The sequence below is a fragment of the Macaca nemestrina genome, chromosome 7 (genome assembly GCF_043159975.1).
Source record: "Macaca nemestrina isolate mMacNem1 chromosome 7, mMacNem.hap1, whole genome shotgun sequence".
In the NCBI taxonomy this organism is placed as follows: Eukaryota; Metazoa; Chordata; class Mammalia; order Primates; family Cercopithecidae; genus Macaca; species Macaca nemestrina.
In genome coordinates, this window is record NC_092131.1 from 134,180,554 (window position 1) to 134,206,212 (window position 25,659).

The window sequence follows — 25,659 nt, forward strand, 5'->3', positions numbered from 1 at the left end:
GATTGCCTGCTATAGCCTAACCGTGAATGCTGAAAAGCGTGATACATTGAGGTCTCAACCTGGGCAAACTGTACCTAAACTTACACTTTATTGCAGCTTAGTTCACAATCTTCACCTAATATAGGGTTATATCCCAGTGCAGCAGGAGGATAAATCATCCTGGAATATTACTCCGGCAAAGTTTAGCTGTGACTGGAGCATATGTGCTTTCGAGCCACTGAAGCAAAGGCCCATAAAATACACTAATTACTGGAAGTTATGGTCACTGAGTGATTGATAGCGCTCTGTAAGGCAACTTCCTCATTTTCAGCTCTTCTGAAGGGGCTCATCCGCCACATAGCAATTATTAATTCATGACCCACCCCTCAGGCACTGGTACCTTTACGTCTAATTCTCCTGCTACCAAACTACTGCTACAGCTGGACACTGTCTTTCTTCATTCTGATGGCTGGGTAAAGATGATAAAAAGTAGATTTCAGGCTAAATGCTATTGTTTGAATCTTTAAATGTTCCTTGGTCTTTCTAACCCTGCTGTCCCAAAACACATAATTCTCCTTCCTCTCCCATATGCTATTTCACTTGCATCATTTTCTTTTTTTCTTGTGTGTGTGTGTGTGTGTATATATATATAAATATATGTATATACTTATGTACATATAAGCATACGTGTGTATATATGTGTATACTTATGTATATATAAGCATATGTGTGTATATATATATGCATGTGTTTATGTTTGTGTATGTGTATATCGATCTGTCTATACTACATTAGACCAAAAACCCTAGCTGAGTAACTTTTTGGTTAGATACTGTGTTTAAATGGAATATACAATTTCATCTAGGCCATAGTAAGTATAAGGCAGCTAACTGATAAATAAAAAAGGGGAAAAACCCCTCAACTTAAAAATACCCAGTTTTGTAGCTTTACAGACACTTTAACTGTTCCATGTTGATTTCCATCAATAGCCCTACTCACAGCAATACTAATGAAAATATCTGGGTACCTAACTAAATCTCTAAAAGTCAGTTAAAAACAATGGCAAAGGTATTTTTCCACGGTATTCTGTGCACTGAGGGGAAATTCGTGACAGACTCAGAGTTAAAGAGACATAAAGTTTAGCCATGATTAATGAAAGCAACCATTTTACTTCCCTAATTGAAAAATGAAAGTTCTTCAAATGTTCGCATAGCTCAAAATGCAACACTGAGGGTAGTTTTCCTATCTGGAACCTGAGATGGTGCAACAGATGAGTAGATAGATTTCTAGCTGACCTAGTCTTCCAGGATTTGGTTCAAATTGTTCCTCCTTTTCTCCTCTTCTGTCAGGAGTTAATCCCAGAAGATTCTACCCACAGTTTTGTGGACAAACTTCATACCACTCTCTGTCCATACCCTTCACTGGGCAGTGTGTATCACACCCTCCCCGGTGACAGTTACCAGTGTTCTGCATCTTCCTGTGTTTCTAGTGCCTTACACATTTTAACTTGTTTAAGGGCAAAGTATAAATCATAAACTTTTATGTTCTCCATGACACCAGAAATAGCATTTTGCAGTAGGTTGACAATAAGCACTTGTTGATTATGATATATCCCCTGATGCTGATCTCTCCTGGAGTCTGGTCAACCTGGAGGTGCCTGGTTTGCTTGTTTCTATGCCACAGTACCTTAATGAACACGGTACACAAACTCTTCAGTATTAGGAACTGACGGTCTTAACTGACAAGGCCCTCTTACATATCACTGCTTAGACTGATCAGTAGCTACCATTTTCACATATTTAACCATTATGACGAATTTAGAGGACTTATTTCTTATTAAAGATTAAAAGGTTGCCAAGGAGGAAAAAGACTAGAGTTAAATGAATTGAACTCATGGAGATAGAGAGTAGAATGATAGTTACCAGAGGCTGGGAAGGGTAGCTGGCGGGGAGAAGAGTGGGGATGAGTAACGGGTACAAAAATAAGGTTAGAATGAATAAAATTATAGTATCTCATGGCACAACAGGTGATTACAATCAAAAAATTTACTACACATTTAAAAATAACTAAAAGTATAATTGGAATGTTTGTAACAAAAAGAAGTGACAAATGCTTGAGGTGAATACCCCATTTACCCTGATGTGATTATTACACATTGCATGCCTGTATCAAAATATCTCATGTACCCCATGCATATGGACACCTACTATGTACCCATAAAACTTTTTTTTTGAGACAGAGTCTTGCTCTGTCGCCCAAGCTGGAGTGCAGTGGCACAATCTCAGCTCACTGCAACCTCCAGCTCCCAGGTTCAAGTGATTCTCCTGCCTCAGCCTCCCAAGTAGCTCGGATTACAGGTGCGTACCAACACACCTGGCTAATTTTTGTATTTTTAGGGGATTCATCATATTGGCCAGGCTGGTCTCAAACTCCTGATCTCAAGTGATCCACCCACCTCAGCCTCCCAAAGTGCTGGGATTACAGGCATGAGACACTGCACCCAGCGCCCATAAAAATTTTAAAAAAATGATTAGAGTTAACTGCCCCAAACCCCATCTCATGTGTTTACTTCAACAGTCATTTGAATCCTCATAAGAATTAAGAAATGACATCCTCTTAAAAAGTCTGTGTAATGCTGACCTGTGTCCTCTGACAGCAGGCAGCCCTAATCATGAGAATGGTCTCTTAGAGACCTAGCTTTGGGGACTTCCAGTTCCAAACCATTCTCTGAAGTCATGCAGCTGTGGGTATTTGAGAAAACAGTGCTGGGGTCTAGTCTATTGAGCTCAACTTCACTCACATTTCTATTTCTAGACATTTGAAAGTCAAGGGAGTCATAAACAGTTGATATTCTCATACTTCTGGCCTCTGTACATGCTGCCGCTCTTGTTGGAACACTGCCCTCCAAATTTAACCCATTCATCAAAACTTAGCTTAGATACCAGCACTTCTAGGAAGCTTTCTGAAATGTACTGTGCTTCCAGTGATGGCCTTAACACAATCTACAGCCCAAGATGCTCTTTTGCAATGTGACCTTGTTGCTTCATCATCAAGAACCTACATTGTGACCAACAGAATGTGGCAGGAACAATCCTGTGTAATTTCTGAGGTTGGGCCTTAATGGATCTGTAGCTTTTGCAATCACAGCTTAGAACATTAGGCACCACAAAGGAAGTCTAAACTAGCCATGAAGGGGAGATGGGAGAGGAGGGAAAGCAGGGAGGTGGGTCCCAGACACTCCTGGCCATCCCCACCAAAGCACCATACACGCAGATGAAGTCATCTTGCATCTTCCATCCTTAACCACTACCCAACTGCAACCTCATGAGAGGCTTCTGATGCCACATAGAATGGCTGAGCCTTGCTAGGATTCCTGACCCACAGAATCCTGAGTAAATAAATGGTTATTTTAAGTCACTAATTTTGGGTAGTTTATTAAACAGTAATCAACAACTGACACGCTTTCTCTGACACTGATGTCAGCCCACACTCTCCTGTGCCCAGTTCTACGTGTTTCCGTTGCACTTTTACTTTTCTTTCTTCCTATTAGTAAAGGAGTCCCTGAGGGCAAAGTTTATACCCTTACTGCCAACACTGGGTAGCACTGGATAAATATTTACTAATTAGATGGGATCCTTACCTACCTACTTCCTATTACAGTAGACATACTGGAGATTAGGTTAATATTTGTGTTTCTTTTTAATAAATAAACTAGGCCTTAGTTTCTGAAAAATAACTAGCACATTTTGAAATATGGTGAAACTAAACCAGCTACAGGGATAGTGTAAGGTATAATCCTATGAAAAGCAGTCTTAACTGACCAGCAGAGTCACAATAAACCTGTCTTTTCCTTTATCTGATTTCCTGCTCAGTTCCTTTACCATTCATCTCTTTTTCCAAACTACTTGATTTACTTTTCTGTAGCATAATGGAAGAAGCAGATTTTAATCCGTGAGTCAGAATACCTGACTGCTGCTGCTTGATGTATTCACTTAACCTTTCTAGAAAAGTCCTTTAACTTATATGGATCTAAGTTTCCTCATTTGCAAAATGGGAACTTTGATGCTCATAAGGCGAAACAATATTTGATGCCTCAAGCTGCTGATTTTTCAGAGTCGAGAGAAGCTTGAAAGAGATAATGAATACCAAATAGCTTTGTTAAGTGTTACATTAAAAAAAGTGTGATGTTGTCACCCTTCTTGTTAGAATGACACTGAGCAAGAGGATGTCAAGAGCTTGGAAGAGAGGAAAGAGCACTATATTTCACATCAGAAGACCCAGATTCCAGTCCTCTTCTGCACAGTTCCCTGGAGACCAGCTTCCTCTCTGCTAAGAGGAGTGGTCTGATTTAACAAGTTCTAAAGTCTCTCTTTAGGTTAAAAAAAAATTCTAGTCTCTAAGTACAACATAAGGCATATAAGAGAATTTTCTTTTTTTTTTTTTTTTTTTTTTTTTTTTTGTTGAGACAGAGTCTCGCTTTGTCGCCCAGACTGGAGTGCAGTGGCCGGATCTCAGCTCACTGCAAGCTCCGCCTCCCGGGTTCACGCCATTCTCCTGCCTCAGCCTCCCGAGTAGCTAGGACTACAGACGCCCGCCACCTCGCCCGGCTAGGTTTTTGTATTTTTTAGTAGAGAAGGGGTTTCACCGTGTTAGCCAGGATGGTCTCGATCTCCTGACCTTGTGATCCGCCCGTCTCTAGGAGCAGTGGTTTTTACCACTGGATATCACAAAGTTGGCAGACATGGTTCCCAAAATTATCATAGACTCAGAATTTTAGTGTTGAGACATGTCACTAGAAGACTGGTTCCTTATCTTTCAGATCTCAACTGAAAAGTAATCCCATACCACTCAGTTACTCCTAGCATATCATCCTGTTTGTTTATTTATTTTCTTTTTTACTTTTAGAGTCAGGGTCTTGCTCGGTCACTGGAGTGTAATGGCATGACAGTAACTCACTGCAGCCTCAAACTCCTGGGCTCAAGGGATCCTCCTGGGCTCAAGGGATCCTCCCGAGTAGCTGGGACTACTGGTGTGCGTCACCACGTGCAGCTTAACTTATTTGTCTAAAAAGGTACAGTGATCAAGTATTCTTTTTTAAAATGTAGGCTTCATGAAAGCAGGGATTTTGTCAGTTTTGTTCTCAGCAGTGACCCCAGTGACTAGCACGGGGCCTGCCACATACTAGGCACTCAAAAAATATTTTCTGAGTGACCAAATGAATACATGACTGCATCTTGTTTAACCTTGTATCTGTCTCTTCTACAGAAAAATTCTTTAAAAACATCTGAGACAAATAGCCATTCAGTCCCTACTTAAGTGTACCCAGGGATGGGACATTTTTACCTCTAAAGGCAAATGATTTCACTGTTGAGGAGGAAAGTGTAGAGTTCTATCCATTAGAAAATCCTTCTTTATACTGAATAGAAAGTCATGGGACTTTTTTTTCTTTTTTTGGCTTCTGTTTTAGCTTCAGAAGATTCAGCCTTCTTGTCATAAAAGATCAACTTGCTGCTTCTCCACTGACAATCCTTCAAACATCTGAAAATGGGTTGTCAAATGCCTGCTTTAACTTCTATTTATTCTTCATATCAAGACTTTGTGTTTCTTAAAATTTCAAATTCTGTGTATTTGTGTGTATACATGATATGAGCATGTGCTACTGGAAAAACTTTAAAATCAGTCTGAAATCCATCAAAATAACAAAATGCTTAGCTGGGACTGCTAGCACCTGTTACATCTTTTTTTGTCAATCTCATGGTTGTTCCCGACAGCTCTGAACACAAAGCAAACTCAACAATGCCTTATTCAGTGGGAAACACTTTACTTTGTCTGCCAGTTTCAAATTCACTACAATCACTGACAACCTTGGAAAATGCACATTTAGGCATGGTAATCTGAGACAGCTGGATCCCTTCACAAACCTTGCAAAGGACTGAACTAGTCAATCCATCATCTGCCAAAGGTCATTTTAACAACTCCTTTTGCACTAAGTTACACACAATTTTAGATTCTCCCCCCCAAAAAAGATAATGGAAAAAAATCAAGACAGAATTACAGAAAAAGGAGTAAGAGCAGGGGAATGAGTGACAGAAACTGTTACATGTTCTTTTCCTCAGCATCCTTCAATGGGAGGGGAGGACCCAGGACAAGGATTCCAGAATCACATCCTCCCCACTTTCCTATAAAATCTTCCATGGAAATTTCCTGTGTCTTTGGGCCCTTCAGATCCTTTCACCTTTTGATGGTTCTCAGCAGAAACTTTGGTCAATAGGTAATATGTTTCACTAGTTGGATCAGGAGACTCCACGTTTAGTGCATGCTTTATCTGAACTACCTGGGACCAGAAATATTTCAGATATTGGCCTTTTTTGGATTTTGAAATATTTGCATTATACTTACCAGCATCCCCAATCCAAAAACCTGAAATCCTAAATGCTCCAATGAGTGTGACCTTTCAGGGTCATGTTAGTGATCAAAAAATTTCTAATTTGGGGGTATTTCAGATTTTGGACTTTCAGGTTAGGAATATTCAACATGTGGTAAGATTTCACTCACATTCTTGAAACTAATTTTAAAAAGAAGAGGAGAAAATATCAGTATTTGAGTGAAACACAAAATGGCAAGTTTTTATGGTATAGAAAAGTTGACAGCAGCTGATTACAGAGCATCGAGAGCCATCCGTCACCCCTCAGACCAGTTCACAATCACCAAGGGCTAGAAAAGCAAACAAAGGCACAACCACACACCCACTAGAAACAGCTGTGTGTCTGGGTGTTTTTTTTGTTTTTTGGTTTTTTTTGGCAGCTGGGTAGGGGAGGGGGAAAATGAGTTCTATATATTTAGAGGCAAGAGCCAAGTCTAGATAATGTTTCATAATTCTTATTACTTGGTAAGTACTCAATACATACAAGACGCTATTTCAAAAAGCTTACTTCAAGTAACTTTATGTGGTTGTTAATGTTAAATAAAAGTGTTCATGAAAAAACCTAGAATATTGAATATATTCTAATCTTGCTTTCAGAGAGTATAAGTGTTTATTATTGTTTATCTTCTGCCTCCCTTATTACATTGTAGGCTCAACAAGGAAAGGGAATATGCCTATTTTGTTTGCCAGTGTATCCTTAGCACTTAATAACGTGTTTGACATGTAAAAGTGTTCAGCAAATATTTAAGGAATGAATGAATTCCAATGTTACCTTCAACTTACACATAAGAAATTGACACTTGGAGTGACAAACTGAACTGGCTAAGATCACACTGGTTATAAGTGTTGGTGTCAATATGTGAACTGAATTCTGGTTAATCCAGTCTAAGCCCTTTAACAGTTCAAGAATTAGGATAACAGCACCTGAATCTAAAAATGATATTGGAAAGAAAATGACAAAATGACAAACTCGCCATCAAACTTCTCCAGAAGTTTCTGTCAAGGGTACTGGGCTAGGTAATTCATGCCACTTTTTCTTTTTTTTGAGATGGAGTCTCGCTCTGTCACCCAGGCTGGAGTGCAGGGGTGCGATCTCGGCTCACTGAAACCTCTGCCTCCTGGGTTCAAGCAATTTTCCTGCTTCAGTCTCCCAAGTAACCGGTTGCAGGCGCCTGCCACCATGCCCAGCTAATTTTTGTATTTTTAGTAAAGACAGGGTTTTGCCATGTTGGCCAGGCTGGTCTCGAACTTCTGACCTCAGGTGATCAAACCGCCTCAGTCTCCCGAAGTGCTGGGATTACAGGTGTGAGCCACCGCGCCCAGCCCCTGCCACTTTTCAAATACTTTTATTTACATTTGCACAGCTCTACATGGTTTATGTGTTTACTTATACATATAGAAGATCACAATTCATTTTCTTGATATCTAATGAGTCTTATCTGGCATCTATTAAACAACATGTATATGTAAAAATTAGATGTGTTAAGCTTTTACATTCCAACGAGACAAAAGGTAGTTACATCCAACTATTTGTATTTTTTATAGTAAATTTTCCTAGGGATAATTTCTATTACTAATCCTTAACAAAAACTCACTTTTTCTGAGAAAAAACACTGCCATATGTCATTTGAGGAAAAAATGATTTTTTTTCCATAGGAATACTAAGAGAAGGGCAATCTTGTACAACATATATTTTTCCCATGTTGTAACATTAAAATTTAAATTTTTTCTTCGATGATTTCTTCCCCTTTGTTTTCTCTGTTTTTTCTTCCTGGAACTTCTATTTTTCATGTTACTTCTTGACTTGGTTCTTTAACGAGAAGTTCTCATGAACTTCTTGACTTGGTTCTTTAATTTTCATTTCTCTCCTATTTCTTGCTGTTCTCTGAAAGTTCCTTTTGCTACAGCAGCCTATTCTTATCTTCTGAGTGCACTATTTTCTCTTTAGTCCCCTGAGGATACTAGTGGTAGTTTATTTGAACTTTTTATCCTCTGCACAGTTTTTTGGCCAAGTTGCTTTTCTTTTTAGTTGTTGTAGGCCTCTGTTCTCACCCTAAAGGCCTTTCTCAAATGTCTCTGTAAGAGTAAGGCACTGAAAATCTCACTGGATACTCTGTGCTCACGGATGGGGCTTGTAGACTAAGGGCTCTCCTGGGAGCATGATTTAGCTAGGCTCTTTCCTTGGGGAACTCCCAATGTCTGGATCTTTAAGTCTTCCTAGTCAGATTTCCCTAGACAAAGTCTCTGCTAATCTCCTGCCTGAAAAGTAATCTTTGAGTGTAAAGTAATCACGAGTGTCCTAGGAACAGGGTGGGAGGTCTCAACATTCAGAATCTAAACTTTCACTTAATGCCTCTGAACGCAGTAATGGGACACAGACTTCTATGGTGCCAGGTATCACTCATTTTATTTGCTCCAAAAAACCCTCCCACTCAGTTTTGTTAGATTGAGTGTCCACCCACGGTGTTTACTGAAGTACATTAACAATTGTTTTCTATTGGGTTTTCATGAGCAATTCATATTAGTTTGTAATAAATGAAAAGATTAACTAGTCTTATCATAATTGTCAAACTGACTTTAAAGCAATTCTCCTCTCTTGGTCCCACCTTGACTCCTGGCGCCACATATTTGGCCCCACCAACTCCTGAGCCTTTGGGTGTTTACAGTATATCAGATTGCCTGCTTGCTTGTATTCTCAGCCCTGGTCAGTTGTTTACTGTTATCTCAAATTCAAAGCTTGAGTGTTGTTGTCTCCTTTCCCTTTTTCTTTATGGTATCCTTTTGCGTGTGTGTGTGTGTGTGTGTGTGTGTGTGTGTGTGTGTGTGTGTGTAAATCACGTTATGGCTATTTTTAGTGGAGCTTAAGGTGAAACTGTAAGCTAAAGCTTGCACCGTATTTAACCAAATTAGCAGTCTTTCTGATTCAAATGTAAACATTTCAAAGGGTAATTCCTTTTAAAGAGGGGATAATGGCTTTTTTCCCTTGCGAACTTTGTCCAAAACCTCTGAAGTAGATCTCCCATCTAAAGAGGAGGAAACTGAGGCTCAGAGAAATTAAGTGATTTACCTAAGGTTCTATAGCTTAGGCTGGCTGAAGTGGAATTCAAATTTGGATCTGATACTCTGGTAAACTGAAAGCTCTTCTTCACAAGCAAAACACTGTGATTTATTCTCCAAACACTGATGGACATTTATATTAAAGACTCCATCACACTCTAAACTCTGATCTTTATTTTCTGAAACTGCTTTAAAAAAACCACTACAAAAGTAGGAAAAACTTGAGTCAAAAAGATTTCTTGAGTGCCCACTAGGGCAATGGAATTGTACTAAACAGAAAAGATTATGAGAGAGTCAGATTTGAATCCTGTCATAAGGAACTATAACATACCTATAAATTACTGTAATACAAAGTGGACAATTTACAAGCCACAAGGAAGATGCAGATGAAGGTCAAAAGAGGAAGATACTACCTTCAGCTGGAAATATGAGAGTTGGCATCATGAAGGATGGTTATTTAAACTGTATCTTGGAGAGATTAAGAAAAATGATATTACATGTACAGAGAACAGCATATTATTCCATGGGTTTATTTTTAACTTGGTAAAGGTAATTCTAAAACTCACAGTTCTTTTTGTCAAAATAATAGAGCCCAAAAAATCTTCAGAAGATGGCCAGGTGCTGTGGCTCATGCTTGTAATCCCAGCACTTTGGGAGGCCAAGGCAGGTGGATCACCGGAGACCAGGAGTTCAAGACCAGCCTGGCCAACATGGTGAAACCCCGTCTCTACTGAAAATACAAAAATCAGCCAGGTGTGTTAGCGCATGCCTGTGATCCCAGCTACTTGGGAGGTTGAGACAGGAGAATCGCTTGAACCTGGGAGGCGGAGGTTGCAATGAGCTGAGACTGCGCCACTGCACTCCAGCCTGGGCGACAGAGTAAGAGACTCTATCTCAAAAAAAAAAAAAAAAAAATCTTCAGAAGATGATGTTACTTGGATGACAATGACAATGACCTTGTGTTGTTCTCTATGTTCTTCACCTATGTTGAGACATTTTTCTAAGTCATGGTCCTTGCTTTCATCATTTAGCACATCATTCAAACCACTTCAATAAAACGCTGGTCATGATGAAGAGGGGTCTCAGACGACTAGATGATGCACCAATTAACCAAGCACATTAAGCCAGGCTGTTCTATGCCTCAGACTCAGGAGACTGGTTAGAAGGGTGGCAAACAGGCAGAAAGAATGAGGATCCAAGTGAAAAGAGCAAAATGCATATGTTATGCATAGGCTATGCATAGGCTAAAGATGGGGCTTTCAGATGGGTGCGGTGGTGCAGCTGTAGTCCTAGCTACTCTCAGGAGGCTGAGGAGGGAGGACTGCTAGAGCCCAGGAATTCAAGGCAAACCTGGGCAACCTAGCAAGACTCTGCCTCTAAAAAAGGGTGGGGGGCAGGCTTTAGGTCTGACTCCTATAGAAATGTCTGTCAGATTATTCATCTCAACCTTAATAAAGTTTATAATAACCCACCACATAGAATCCCAAATCAGAACATATATTTGTACAGCATACTCAGTAAAAATAAGAATATTACAGGACTGCCTTGGTGCCTTTTTAATGTAGATGCATCATCCTAAATACTGCAAATTGCAAGGCTAGCAGAGAACGTATGTTGACTTATTTTTTGACTCAAGAAGGACCCACTTAAAATTCACTTTTGCAGATATGACTGTTTACTTCCCAACTACAGATTTATGTTGTGAATGAAAATGACACAAGAATATAAATGGAATAATTACTTAGTAAAAAATGAGAGTGGGACTTTCTCCTTAAGCCATTCTTTAGAAGAGATAAGCACTGAACAGCCTGTGAAATTCAGAAATTATGCCCTAAAATGTTTTAGCCACCCCTAATAAAATTATTAAACTTGGTAAAGCCCTTATTATATACCAAACTCATTTTCATTTTAAAGTTTAGCCCTGAAGTCTTCAACAGAGACTATAAGGTTAATAATCCTAAAATTCTCCTAGGCAACTGAATCAGTATAAGCTTTCCAGAAGAGGTAAACAAATATTCCAGGGCAGGATTACCCTCCTAGTTTGTCCTATTTCAGGAATTTTACATCCTTGTTAGTGGGTCTCACTACTTTTTCATTTTCTTTTTGCATTTTCACATTGATTCTTGTTAATGAAGTTTCAAGGAAAAGAACTACAGTTCCACACGGGTTCTCTTCCCCAATACAGTGTGAACCCACACAAACCCCACGTGTCAATGACCTTTAATGATTCCATAACTAATCCACAGGAGGGGAACTACAACACATTTAAAGATCTGAGTTAAACACCACAAAACAAACAATGGAGAAATGGCCCAAATTCTTCCCATCAAGTCAAACTGTCATACATTAGTCAAGGTGAATAATCTTTTTTTCCCTTCCTAAGGATAACTTTCATCTTTTTGTTACATCTGCCAACTCCAAATATTACATGCAGGTGACAAAAACCTGGAAGAGATGACCTTTATCCCCCCAAAAGAGGGATGCTCTACTGAAAGCAGAGAGAAGCAATTCTGTCCCTGGGTAAAAGATAGTCTGATATTAAAGTTTCTTTGCTTAAGGCATAAATGTACCTGTCTGTGATTTTTTTTTTTTTAATGGCACATTTTAGCGGCATGTAGCATCATCTTTTATGAAAGAGTGTGGCAAGAGGCCTTGTTATGACTCCCCATGGGGGCTGTGACAGCATATTAACAAGGCAATGGGCAGCAGGAAGAAGGCAGGCAAAGAGGAACCCTGTCATTTCAGGGGTTTAAAACAATGAAGGCATTCAGCCGGGTGCAGTGGTGTACCTGCAGTCCTAGCTACTCAAGAGGCTGAGGCAGGAGGATTACTTGACTCCAGGAATTCGAGGCAACACTGGGCAACATAGCAAGACCATGTCTCTAGAAAAAAAAAGTGGGAGGCAGGAGGCAGCCCTCAAGTCTGACAGCTGTAGATTGAACTTTCTGCTTCTGGCATCACCAAACCTCAGAGATGAGGGTTTATGGAACTGGGGGGAAAGGGTGCTAGGGAGACATAGAAGAGACAGAAAACTCTCATGCCCATTTTTGTCTCTGATTCTTTTTTTTTTTAAAAGACAGCATCTTGCTCTGTTGGCTAGGCTGGAGTATGGCTACAATCATAGCCCACTGCAGCCTCAAACTCCTAGGCTCTAGCAATCTTCCTGCCTCAGCCTGCCACGCAGCAAACACTACAGGCACACATCACCATTCCCTGCTAAATGAAAAAAAAAATTGTTTTTTTTAGAGATGGGGTCTTGCTATGTTGCCCAGACTAGTGTTGAACTCCTGACCTCAAGTAATCCTCCTGCCTCAGCCTCTCCAAGTGCTGGGATTATAGGAACGAGCCACTAGGCCTGGCCTGTATTTGATTCCTGTGTAATTTCAGGGAAATTCCTTTGCTTGGTTTCCCATATTTTTATCATTTTTTTTTCTTTACCACAGGTACCCTAGGAGAATAAACTGGTTAACTTAAAACACGTTGAAGAAGGCATGCACACAAACAGGTAGTGAAACTACACTAGGGGAGACCTTGCATACTTTGACATTTGATCTCTCCTTAAGTGTTTACAAGGATCCATACCTTAGAGCGTGCTGGGAAATGGGGAAAGGATCCTCTATCTTTCCCCTCTTTCTCCTAGTGGCAAACTCTGTTCAAGACCAATCTCCCTTACATGTCAACTCCTTTGTGTGAAACCCCAGCCCCTTCCTCTTGTGGCTCAGAGTCCTTCATAAACATTTCTACTGAAGACTCATCACACTATTCTGGGCTTTAGGTATCTTTCTTTCCTACCAGAGGTGGGCTCTCCTCAGCTCTGTGTGCCCCACTCTCCAGGGCCTGGCACAGGGCAAGTGCTTAAGTAAGAATTATTGAAGAAAGGAAAGTTTCTGCTAGAAAGAGAATTTTGTTTCTAAAAAAACAGAAGACGAGCAATTCTTGCAAAGTGTTGACTATGTTACAGAATGCAGTTTGTTCCTCAGATTCCAAAATGCTACTGAGATTCATACTTCTGTCTATAGTGATTTTAAATTGGATTTACTACATCTATTCCTAGTATACTATGGTAAAAACAAAGAAGAATCTTGGCCTTCAAGTACTTCTTTTGCACGAACTTCCTAATCCCTTCAGGTAATGTTTTCATCATATTGGCCCTTAAGGAAAAACAAGAACTGGCCGGACATGGTGGCTCACGCCTGTAATCCCAGCACTTTGGGAGGCCGAGACGGGTGGATCACAAGGTCAGGAGATCGAGACCATCCTGGCTAACATGGTGAAACCCCGTCTGAACTAAAAATACAAAAAATTATCCGGGCGCGGTGGCACGCACTTGTAGTCCCAGCTCCTTGGGAGGCTGAGGCAGGAGAATCGCTTGAACCTGGGAGGCGGAGGTTGTAGTGAGCCGAGACTGTGCCACTGCATTCCAGCCTGGGTGACAGGGCAAGACTCTGTCTCAAAAAGAAAAAACAAGAACCTTGGGTTTCTCTTGTAATCTTCACTACTGAATCCCCACAATTTCTCATGTATGGACTCAAAATCTCCTACTTCTCTTCCCTATCACGTTTTTCTTTACCTTGGACCCCAAATAGATTAGGTATAAAAAAAATGCCAGGGGCCTTACACTATTCTCTAATGACTTACTGGTCTATTACTTGTGTTGGTACCATGTTGTATGGGGGTAATAAGCCCCTAGAGGTCAGGGGCTACAATCCCATAGTTCCTTCTGAAGGCATTTAGTTAAGCATCATGTACAGAGGTGCTCAACAACTCTCTCTGATGATCATAATCTGATTTCTCTTTGCAACCTCTAACAACATCTCTTCCTCCTGCTGTAACACCCGGCTCCTTACCATCCATTTTAAAATACAAGGAGCATCAAAAGGCCTAGCTCTTCCTGGCCCTCACTCCTGACCATCTGGTTATCTGCTCTCTACCACATGAGCCAACACAGTCCTTCCGGCATTCAGGTGTCCCACCCTCAATGCTGACACTTTTTCACACAGTTCTCTGTACCTAATCCTCTTCGATCCTGAAAATTCAACGAGTCTGTTTTTTTCAGTCTTCCAGAGAATATTCAATAGTTTATCTCCAGGATAAATGAATATCATCAACAAAACCCAAATATATCAATGGCAATCTCCTTCCTTACACTACAAAAAGTCTCTTTTTATTAATCTTTGCACCCCAGCAACCAGCAAAATACTGGCAGACAGACACATATTTCAATATGCAACATAAATATATTTATTGAGCACCCGTCTTCCTACCTACTTAAACTGATCTCCCTGTTTCCACACCTGCCTCTCTATAGTCATGCTCCACAGAGCACTCAATGATACTGTGAAAATTTAAGTCAGATCATTTCTTCTAAGAGTAATACATAAAGTCCTTAGCATGGCCTACAAGGATATATTTGCCCTGGCCCCTGGCTACCTCTCTAAATTTATTTTTTCCTATTTTTCCCTTGCTAACTCCACTCAAGTCACACTGGTCTCTCCCTTCCTTAAAAATGCTGAGAGTGTACTCTATCTTGGTGCCTTTGAGCTTGCTATCAGGTGGCTCTCTTCTCTCATAGCATTCAAGTATCTGCTCAAGTGGTACTTTACCAGAGAGGACTAGTCTGCTTTCTTTTCTTTTCTTTCTTTTTTTTTTTTTTTTGAGACGGAGTTTCACTCTTGTTGCCCAGGCTGGAGCACAATGATGCGATCTCGGCTCACTGCAACCTCCGCCTCTCGGGTTCAAGTGATTCTCCTGCCTCAGCCTCCCGAGTAGCTGGGATTACAGGCATGTACCACCATGCCCAGCTAATTTTTTGTATTTTTAGTAGAGACAGAGTTTCTCCATGTTGGTCAGGCTGGTCTCAAACTCCTGACTTCAGGTGATCTGCCCACCTCAGCCTCCCAAAGTGTTGGGATTACAGGCGTGAGCCACTGAGCCCGGCCTAGTCTGCTTTCTTTTTCTCCATAGGACTTACTCTCACCTGACAAATTACATATTTAGTTATCCCTTTGTTTTCTGTCCTTCCCCTCATGCCCCAGCCCTCCCCAAATGGTACTCCACGACAGGCAAGACTTCAGTGTCTTTTCCTTATTCTATCCCCACTGCTTATACAGCAGGCACAGCAGGAGTTCAACACATGAATGCATAAATGAATGTAGAAAGGATGAATGGTGAACATTTATATGTGCTTTAAATCTTAAATCTAATAGTTATGTGCTCTTATAGTAGTGCCATGCCTCTGCATTTTATGCCATTTTATCACTGTCTCAGTCACACAACTCTAGAGTTGGTGTGTGAAAGCTAAGGAAAGAAAACAACACAATGAGCAGTAGCACAGTCATAGAATGTTAGTCTGGAAAGGGGCTTAGAGATCAATATTTTACAAATAAAGAAACTGAGGCCCAGTGAAGAATAGTGGCTTCCACAGGGTCACCTAAAAAACTACTAGCAAATCTGGAACTGTAACCCAGGTCTTTCATTCCCAATCTAGGATTTTTATCTCTACACCATGTCACTTCTCAACTGTCTTACACTATATCCAGTCACTTATAAAATAAATAATAACAATTTAAAATATGCAAAAGGAAATTGTATAACAGCAATCCTGAGTTCCACAAATCAAAAACACTAGTTTTCCCTAAAACGGGATAATAGAATAGGCCTTTGAGGATTCTCTTGGGAGACTCAGCTCTGAGATGTGACCACCATTATCGCTAACTTCTCAGAGGATGCATACATATTGTATTTCCTCTTAGATTGCCTTTTAAGAAGAAGCAGAAGAATATGATTTAATAAACGTTCCATACTTTATTTTTGCTTTCTTTCTACTGTGCAGGTGAATTGAGTTTGAAGATTATTTCCTTACAAATACAATTGCATTCATGCATTACAAAACTCACAGAAAAAGTATTTGACTAAAAAAAAAAAAAGGTTATAATGATTGCAACTCTATCTATGATATTATTTAAAGAGTCCTTTCTACTTTTCTATTAGAAAAAGTCCTGGCTGGGCACAGTGGTTCCCGCCTGTAATCCCAGCACTTTGGGAAGTCAAGGCAGAAGGAACTTGAGCCCAAGAGTTCAAGACCACCCTGGACAATATGGCAAGACCCTATCTCTACTAAGAAAAAAAAGACTCCACCCCAAATCAACAGAATATACATTCGTCTCAGCACTACACTGTACTTATTCCAAAACTGACCACACAGTTGGAAGTAAAGCACTCCTCAGCAAATGTAAAGTAACAGAAATTATAACAAACTGTCTCTCAGACCACAGTGCAATCAAACTAGAACTCAGGATTAAGAAACTCCCTCAAAACCGCTCAACTACATGGAAACTAAACAACCTGCTCCTGAATGACTACTGGGTACATAACGAAATGAAGGCAGAAATAAAGATGTTCTTTGAAACCAATGAGAACAAAGATACAACATACCAGAATCTCTGGGACACATTTAAAGCAGTGCGTAGAGGGAAATTTATAGCACCAAATGCCCACAAGAGAAAGCTGAAAAGATCTAAAATCGACACCTTAACATCATAATTAAAAGAACTAGAGAAGCAAGAGCAAACACATTCAAAAGCTAGCAGACAGCAAGAAATAACTAAGATCAGAGCAGAACTGAAGGAGATAGAGATACAAAAAAACCCTTCAAAAAAATCAACGAATCCAGGAGTTGGTTTTTGAAAAGATCAACAAAATTGATAGACCACTAGCAAGACTAATAAAGAAAAGAGAGAAGAATCAAATAGACGCAATAAAAAATGATAAAGGGGATATTACCACCGACTCCACAGAAATACAAACTACCATCGGAGAATACTATAAACACCTCTACGCAAATAAACTAAAAAACCTAGAAGAAATGGATAAATTCCTGGACACATACACTCTCCCAAGACTAAACCAGGAAGAAGTTGAATCCCCGAATAGACCAATAACAGGGACTGAAATTGAGGCAATAATTAATAGCCTACCAACCAAGAAAAGTCCAGGACCAGACGGATTCACAGCCAACTCTACCAGAGGTACAAGAAGGAGCTGGTACTGTTCCTTCTGAAACTATTCCAATCAATAGAAAAAGAGGGAATCCTCCCTAACTCATTTTATGAGGCCAACATCATCCTGATACCAAAGCCTGGCAGAGATACAACAAAAAAAGAGAATTTTAGACCAATATACCTGATGAACATTGATGCAAAAATCCTCAGTAAAATACTGGTAAACCGAATCCAGCAGCACATCAAAAAGCTTATCCACCATGATCAAGTGGGCTTCATCCTTGGGATGCAAGGCTGGTTTAATATATGCAAATCAATAAACGTAATCCACCATATAAACAGAACCAAAGACAAAAACCACGATTATCTCAACAGATGCAGAAAAGGCCTTTGACAAAATTCAACAGCCCTTCATCCTAAAAACTCCCAATAAATTCGGTATTGATGGAACATATCTCAAAATCATAAGAGCTATTTATGACAAACCCACAGCCAATATCATACTGAATGGGCAAAAACTGGAAGCATTTCCCTTGAAAACTGGCATAAGACAGGGATGCCCTCTCTCACCACTCCTATTCAACATAGTGTTGGAAGTTCTGGCTAGGGCAATCAGGTAAGAGAAAGAAATAAAGGGTATTCAATTAGAAAAAGAGGAAGTCAAATTGTCCCTGTTTGCAGATGACATGATTGTATATTTAGAAAACCCCATCGTCTCAGCCCAAAATCTCCTTAAGCTGATAAGCAACTTCAGCAAAGTCTCAGGATACAAAATCAATGTGCAAAAATCACAAGCATTCTTATACATCAATAACAGACAAACAGAGCCAAATCATGAGTGAACTCCCATTCACAATTGCTTCAAAGAGAATAAAATACCTAGGAATCTAACTTACAAGGGATGTGAAGGACCTCTTCAAGGAGAACTACAAACCACTGCTCAATGAAATAAAAGAGGACACAAACAAATGGAAGCATATTCCATGCTCATGGATAGGAAGAATCAATATCGTGAAAATGGCCGTACTGCCCAAAGTAATTTATAGATTCAATGCCATCCCCATTAATCTACCAATGACCTTCTTCACAGAATTGGAAAAAAACTACTTTAAAGTTCATATGGAACCAAAAAAGACCCCGCATTGCCAAGACAATCCTAAGCCAAAAGAACAAAGCTGGAGGCATCAACGCTACCTGACTTCAGACTATACGACAAGGCTACAGTAACCAAAACAGCATGGTACTGGTACCAAAACAGAGATATAGACCAATGGAACAGAACAGAGCCCTCAGAAATAATACCACACATGTACAACCATCTGATCTTTGACAAACCTGACAAAAACAAGAAACGGGGAAAGGATTCCCTATTTAATAAATGGGGCTGGGAAAACTGGCTAGCCATAAGTAGAAAGCTGAAACTGGATCCCTTCCTTACACCTTATACAAAAATTAATTCAAGATGGATTAGAGACCTAAATGTTAGACCTAAAACCATAAAACCTCTAGAAGAAAACCTACGCAATACCATTCAAGACATAGGTATGGGCAAGGACTTCATGTCTAAAACACCAAAAGCAATCAATGGTGACAAAAGCCAAAATTGACAAATGGGATCTGATTAAACTAAAGAGCTTTTGCACAGCAAAAGAAACTACCATCAGAGTGAACAGGCAACCTACAGAATGGGAGAAAATTTTTGCAATCTACCCATCTGACAAAGGGCTAATATCCACAACCTACAAAGAACTCAAACAAATTTACAAGAGAAAAAAACAAACAATCCCATCAAAAAGTGGGCAAAGGATATGAACAGACACTTCTCAAAAGAAGACATTTATGCAGCCAACAGACACATGAAAAAATGCTCATCATCACTAGCCATCAGAGAAATGCAAATCAAAAGCACAATGAGATACCATCTCACACCAGTTAGAATGGTGATCATTAAAAAGTCAGGAAACAACAGGTGCTGGAGAGTATGTGGAGAAATAGGAACACTTTTACACTGTTGGTGGGACTGTAAACTAGTTCAACCATTGTGGAAGACAGTGTGGTGATTCCTCAAGGATCTAGAACTAGAAATATCATTTGACCCAGCCATCCCATTACTGGGGATATACCCAAAGGATTATAAATGATGCTGCTTTAAAGACACATGCACATGTATGTTTATTGTGGCACTATTCACAATAGCAAAGACTTGGAACCAACTCAAATGTCCATCAATGATAGACTGGATTAAGAAAATGTGGCACATATACACCATGGAATATTATGCAGCCATAAAACAGGATGAGTTCATGTCCTTGGTAGGGACATTGATGCAGCTGGAAACCATCATTCTCAGCAAACTATCACAAGAACAGGAAACCAAACACCGCATGTTCTCATTCATAGGTGGGAATTTAACAATGAGAACACCTGGACACAGGATGGGGAACATCACACACCGCAGCCTGTTGTGGGGTTGGGGGAGGGGAGAGGGATAGCATTAGGGGATACACCTAATGTAAATGAGTTAATGGGTGCAGCACACCAACATGGCACATGTATACATATGTAACAAACCTGCACGTTGTGCACATGTACCCTAGAACATAAAGTATAATAAAAGAAAAGAAAAGAAAAGAAGAGTCCTTCTTTATTTGAATCAATTTAAATGAGAATTTTTGAAGCACTGGTCAGTATACAGGTTCTATACTACCATAATTCAAACTGATCCACATGTCCTTCTAAGTTATATGCATTTTCTTGTAGATCAATGGTCATTTTATTAAAAAATCATAGCATAGAGTTCTAATGGAGCTACATCTGGAACACTAACATAAAGTCCATTCTAAATACAGCTATAAAGAGTAGATATTGCAATTGTCCTAAATACATACATCCTCTTCCCCCCTCCCTGTCCATCATATCACACCACCCCTTAACCCACATACAGATCTGATATGACTATACTGGAATGAGGTGATTTTTTTTTTCTTTTAAAACAAACTTATATAACTTACATATCTAAATGAGTAGGGCTGTACCTTTTAAACTAATCACCTTTGGAAGTTACATATGCATTCCAACAGGACACCGAATTTTTCTGGAATCCCTCTTTTAGAACATAGGTTCTCCAGATTTAGTGTGTATAAAAATCACCCAGGGAACAGATTAACCATGCAGATTCTTAGAGGTTTGGATTTAATTGGTTTGAATAGGGTCGAAGAATCTGTATTTTTAACAAAGACTCCAGGCAGGTCTTACACAGGTGATCTGTAATAAATAGTGCTTTAAAATAACCTCCAGAGTCAGTTCACAAGCCACACAAGGAATCAAAGACTTTATGGTCAAACTCTGTGTGTACATCTATATAACATGCTGAAGGTTTATTTTAGCTTATTCTTTCAAAATCTTCACTTTTCCTGATTGAATATATTAGTACAGATATGCAAGGAAGCGTCTATGTGCAAAAAACATACCTCCATAAAAGAGATTCCTAAGCTCCAGACATCGGAATGAATTCCATACTGCTCCCCTGAAATCCTTTCAGGCTGCAAGGAATCAGAAGGGAGCTTGTGAGTTCACGGATGCTACTCAGGAAAACACATACACCAAAATGAGCTCAGCTAAGGTGAGGAGCCACCAACATCTGCATAGCATTTTACAGATGACAGAACAATTTTACATGTGTGTATATAAGTATTTGTGCATATAGTATAAAATCTATAGAAATTATATATAGATATATTCTTATTGAATCCTCTCCAAGTCCCTGTGAGGAAGACTTTGGAAGTCATTTCACAGATGAAGAAAATGGAGGCTCAGAGTAGTGAGGTAATTTAGGCAAGGTCCTAAGTAGTGAATGAGCTGAGATTTGAATCCAGATCCTCTCCCTCCAAATCCAGTGATCTTCATTGTAGAGTAACAAATTATACAACATTATATGATATTATTACTTATTTGCATTTTGATACATGGGTCTGGAACAGTAGGGTTTCTTTTAATTTTTTATTTGGAAATAACTTTAAACTTACAGGAAATTTGAAAAAACGAGATCTGGCCGGGCGCGGTGGCTCAAGCCTGTAATCCCAGCACTTTGGGAGGCCGAGACGGGCGGATCACGAGGTCAGGAGATCGAGACCATCCTGGGTAACACAGTGAAACCCCGTCTCTACTAAAAATACAAAAACTTAGCCGGGCGAGGTGGCAGGCGCCTGTAGTCCCAGCTACTCGGGAGGCTGAGGCAGGAGAATGGCGTGAACCTGGGAGGCGGAGCTTGCAGTGAGCTGAGATCCGGCCACTGCACTCCAGCCTGGGTGACAGAACGAGACTCCGTCTCAAAAAAAAAAAAAAAAAAGAAAAAACGAGATCAGAGCAAAGCACATTCCTATTTCCTTTACCCAGATTCATCTACTGTTCAACATTTCATTCCACTGATCAGAGTTTCTTTGTATATGAACCAAGGAACAGTTTGAAAGGTCCATTTGGGACTCTGGGTCCTCCACGCAAGATGTATAGCAAATACCTGGTCTAAAAAAGGCTACATAAACACTCTAGTTCAAAATGAATAATGTCATACTGAGTGGATGCTTCCTGAGCTATCTATCCCTCTAGGATTTAGCATTCAGTACAGTACTTCATAGAAGGCTTTGGAATGAACACATGAACAAATGAATAAGAGAAACAGGTTTCACAAAGGTGGAATGATTGCTAAAGGTTACAGGCTAATCATGGCAAGGCTGAGATCATAACTTACACCCCAATATCCAATTAAATAGATACCAGGATGTATTCATACGGAACTGGCTAGCCAGCTACAGGAATAACATTATTGTCACCATCATTACTATCATCAACAACAAAATTATGTGTGCATTTATTAAAGAATTTCTGTACACCAGGCCTTGTTTTAGTGTTTTTCACGCATATCTCATTTCAGATTCACAAACATCCATGTAACATTGGTACTATTTTATCATCCCCAATTAACAAATGAGGAAAATGAGGCACAGAGAAGTTTAGTTTACTTTACTAACCATTATGGGTGCTGTATCCACTATACAAGAAAGATAGTAATAGTTATCATTTAATGACCACTTACTAGTGTCAGACACTGGGCTAGGTACTTTGTGTCTTCTACTTCATAATGATTCTGCAAAAGTAGGTATTATTGCCCTCAATTTACAAATGTAAAAACTGAGGCTTAGTTAGTGACATGTTCAAGTCTAGAGCTATGGGTTAGTATTAAATGCACAGTCCAGGAGCGAGGATTCAAAGCCAGTTGTGTCTGACTGCAAAATTAGAGGTCTTTCCAGTGAGTCAAAATGACCCCACAACTAGAAGTCAGAAGAGCCAAGCACAGCCTTGAGTTGGTCAGTATTTCTCAATGTGCAGTCTTTGGAGCAGCCATCACAGAACGGCCTGAGGTGCTTACTATTAATACAAATGAACCTCCAGAATCAGAATCTCTGGGGATGGGGCTAGAGATCCTCACTTAAAAAAATAATTTCTCTGGGTGATTCTTTGGTACACTTAGCTCCAGTCACTAAATACTTCCATGTTCCCTGGAGAGACAATGACCTTTCAGATCTCCCTGCTTTCCTCTTCTCTGCTTAATGACCATGTCTCACACAGATCCTGTTTGAGGGTGAAACCTTTCTCTACTCCTACAGCAGAATTATAAATTCCTGCTTCTGTACTTCATTAAAATGCTGTTCATATCTTATTATTTATCACACTGTGTTATAAAATCATCTGTTTTCTAGTTCGTTTTTCCTAAGAGGCAAAGAGTGTACCAGGCAGACATACCTAGTACCTTGCCGGACACATAACAGATATGCAGTCAATGCATGCTGACTGAAGGGATGTAATACATGTTTACTGTATGAACAAATAAGTTCCTTAGAGAGTTTTAATATAACTTCCTCATACATTGCTATTCATGTCTGTCAAGAACTTCTAACAAACATGAAAATCCTAAAATCCTCTAGAATTATTAAAGAAATAACTAAATGTTGCCCTGACCTTTTTTCCTTCCTCTCTCCATTTCTTCATTCTACTGATTGACAGGTACCAAGCATTTCATCCAGAATACAGAAAACACACACACACACACAAAAAAGTGGAACCCACATACAAAATATTTGGGCAGGATCAACAAGGAGGTTAAACACACTCATTACATTTGCCCACTGAACTATCAAAACAAATGCAAACTGTAAGCTGATAATAAAGCATAGAAAAATTAAATTTAAAAAGAAAAAATAGAAAAAGTGATAATGTTCACAGATACTAGATGGCAAATAAGAGAACTCTTTTAAGGGTCAGATTCTGATGACCTCTTGTTGGGGAAATTATTCTTTCAATAAGCTAATGAAACAAGATTACTGCTGTGATGCAGTGTTTGAGCAAAAATGTTCAGCAAAAGCCAACAGCAAGCTCCACGTGTCTATCCTAAACAACTCTTAAGGTGGATAGGGACTGGAAAATGTGCCCAGGTCCCTGGAAGTGATTTAGACACAAGATGAGCACCAAAATATTCTGAATTTATGGAGCCAGGATTTGATGGCCCGAGGCTGCACAATTCAAAGCTGTTCTCACACTTGAAGCCAAGGTGGCCTGCCCTGTCCTCTCCCCTGAAAAACAAAACAAAACAAAACCAACTACCAGGTACCATGTTGTTGACAGAATATCGGTGATGGATATTTAGCAGTTAAAAAGTTAAAACTGAGGTTACTCTCTCACATGACAGCTGTCATTAGTGTGAAAAGCTAAATAATAGGAAAAACATGACTCTTGTCTAAAATATCTTTGCAGTGAGGTTTAAGTGACAAGCAAACAAAATGAAACAAAAAAACTCTGACCTATTCTTAATAAGACCAGTAAAGAGTAATAAGTAGAATTTAGAGAGGATCTTAAAGGGCAGTCCTTCTGGCACCCACACTATACTCCCTCCAGATGCCCTCTGTGACTCAGCCTTGACAAGAATTCACATGTAGTTAACTAATTCCAGAACCGTCCATTTACAACAAGATTTGTCAAAAGCAGGAAGATCTCAAGGTATATCCCTTATCTCTTCCAAAAAATGAATTTCTGTTCAGACTCAGGCTACATAGAAAATTAACAAAGTAGGCATGAAAACTTCAGGCTAGCATATAGTCAAAATATGTATCACAAGTGGTAAGGATTTTTTTCTTTTTTCTTTTTTTTTTTTAACATTGGCAAGATCCTTGTGTAGGCAAACAGAACACTGGTTAAACAGGACTCTGAAGTTAGACTGCTTGAATTCAGATCTATCTTCCAGTTCACCAATTCTCTCTTCTGCTGTGTCCAATATGTTGTCAAATACAGTGAGTTTTACATTTTAATCTAGAAGTTTTGTTTAGAACTTTAAAAATCTGCTATGTCACTTTAAAAATGTGTGATCTTAAGTCTGTATGCAAATGTTTCTGCTGCCTGCTATTCCTGCTGATCTTCAGGTGGCTTTGCTGTCTTGTGTGCCCGGTTCTCTTTGCTTGCTAGTTTTTCCTCTTGAAAGAAAAACTATGGAGAGGTTCTCTGAGGCCTAAGGTGGAGACCACCTCAAACCACTTCTCAGTGTGAAGTGCCTTGTCCAACCTAGGACATGTATGCATATACCCAGGGTGCAAATCTATACCAGGGCTAGGCTATGGTCACAACTTTTTCCACTTTTCCTGTTTCTTCTGCTTCTCTGCTTAGTTCCAGATGCCTCCTCTTCAGTTTCCTGGGACTGGGGGAAGAGGAGCAGTTTTAGATCTAGTTTACCCTTACACTGAGGTTACCCATTTAGGCTTCTAGCAGGGAACAGAGAAGATCTTCTCTGAGACCTTCTGACTTAGGTGGGCTCTGAAGCTTGGCCGCTGACCCTCTCGCCTAACTGTGATTCAGGCAAATGCCCTCAGGAATAAGCAGTGATGGGGATCCCATTCTACTTTCCTCTCTGTGGTAGGATTTCATTCAAAAATTGTGCTGGGAGTAGCCCACTGTCTTTTCAGCTCTTCGGTGCATTTGAGATGGTTTAAAACAAACAAACAAACAAACAAAAACTTAGCTAGCACATTTAAACAGAAGAGTTGATCTAAATAATTCAGTCTGCTATTAGCAGAAACTAGAAGCTGATGTCCTAACTAAATTGCCTTTTACTATGTGCCAACTCTGAGATCTTGGGTTAAAGATATTTTGACCTTT

At 39.7% G+C, this 25,659-nt stretch overlaps 1 protein-coding gene across 10 annotated transcripts in view; it reads right to left on the reverse strand.

Annotated features, from left to right (window-relative positions):
* Window positions 1-25,659, reverse strand: part of LOC105488046 (mitogen-activated protein kinase kinase 5) — a 262,603-nt gene that overhangs the window by 88,191 nt on the left and 148,753 nt on the right. For all 10 annotated transcript variants that reach the window (XM_011751800.3, XM_011751772.3, XM_011751745.3 and 7 more), the window contains exon 16: window positions 20,931-21,002. In XM_011751800.3, coding sequence (XP_011750102.1) covers window positions 20,931-21,002 — 72 coding nt within the window. The remainder of the gene's footprint in view (window positions 1-20,930; window positions 21,003-25,659) is intronic.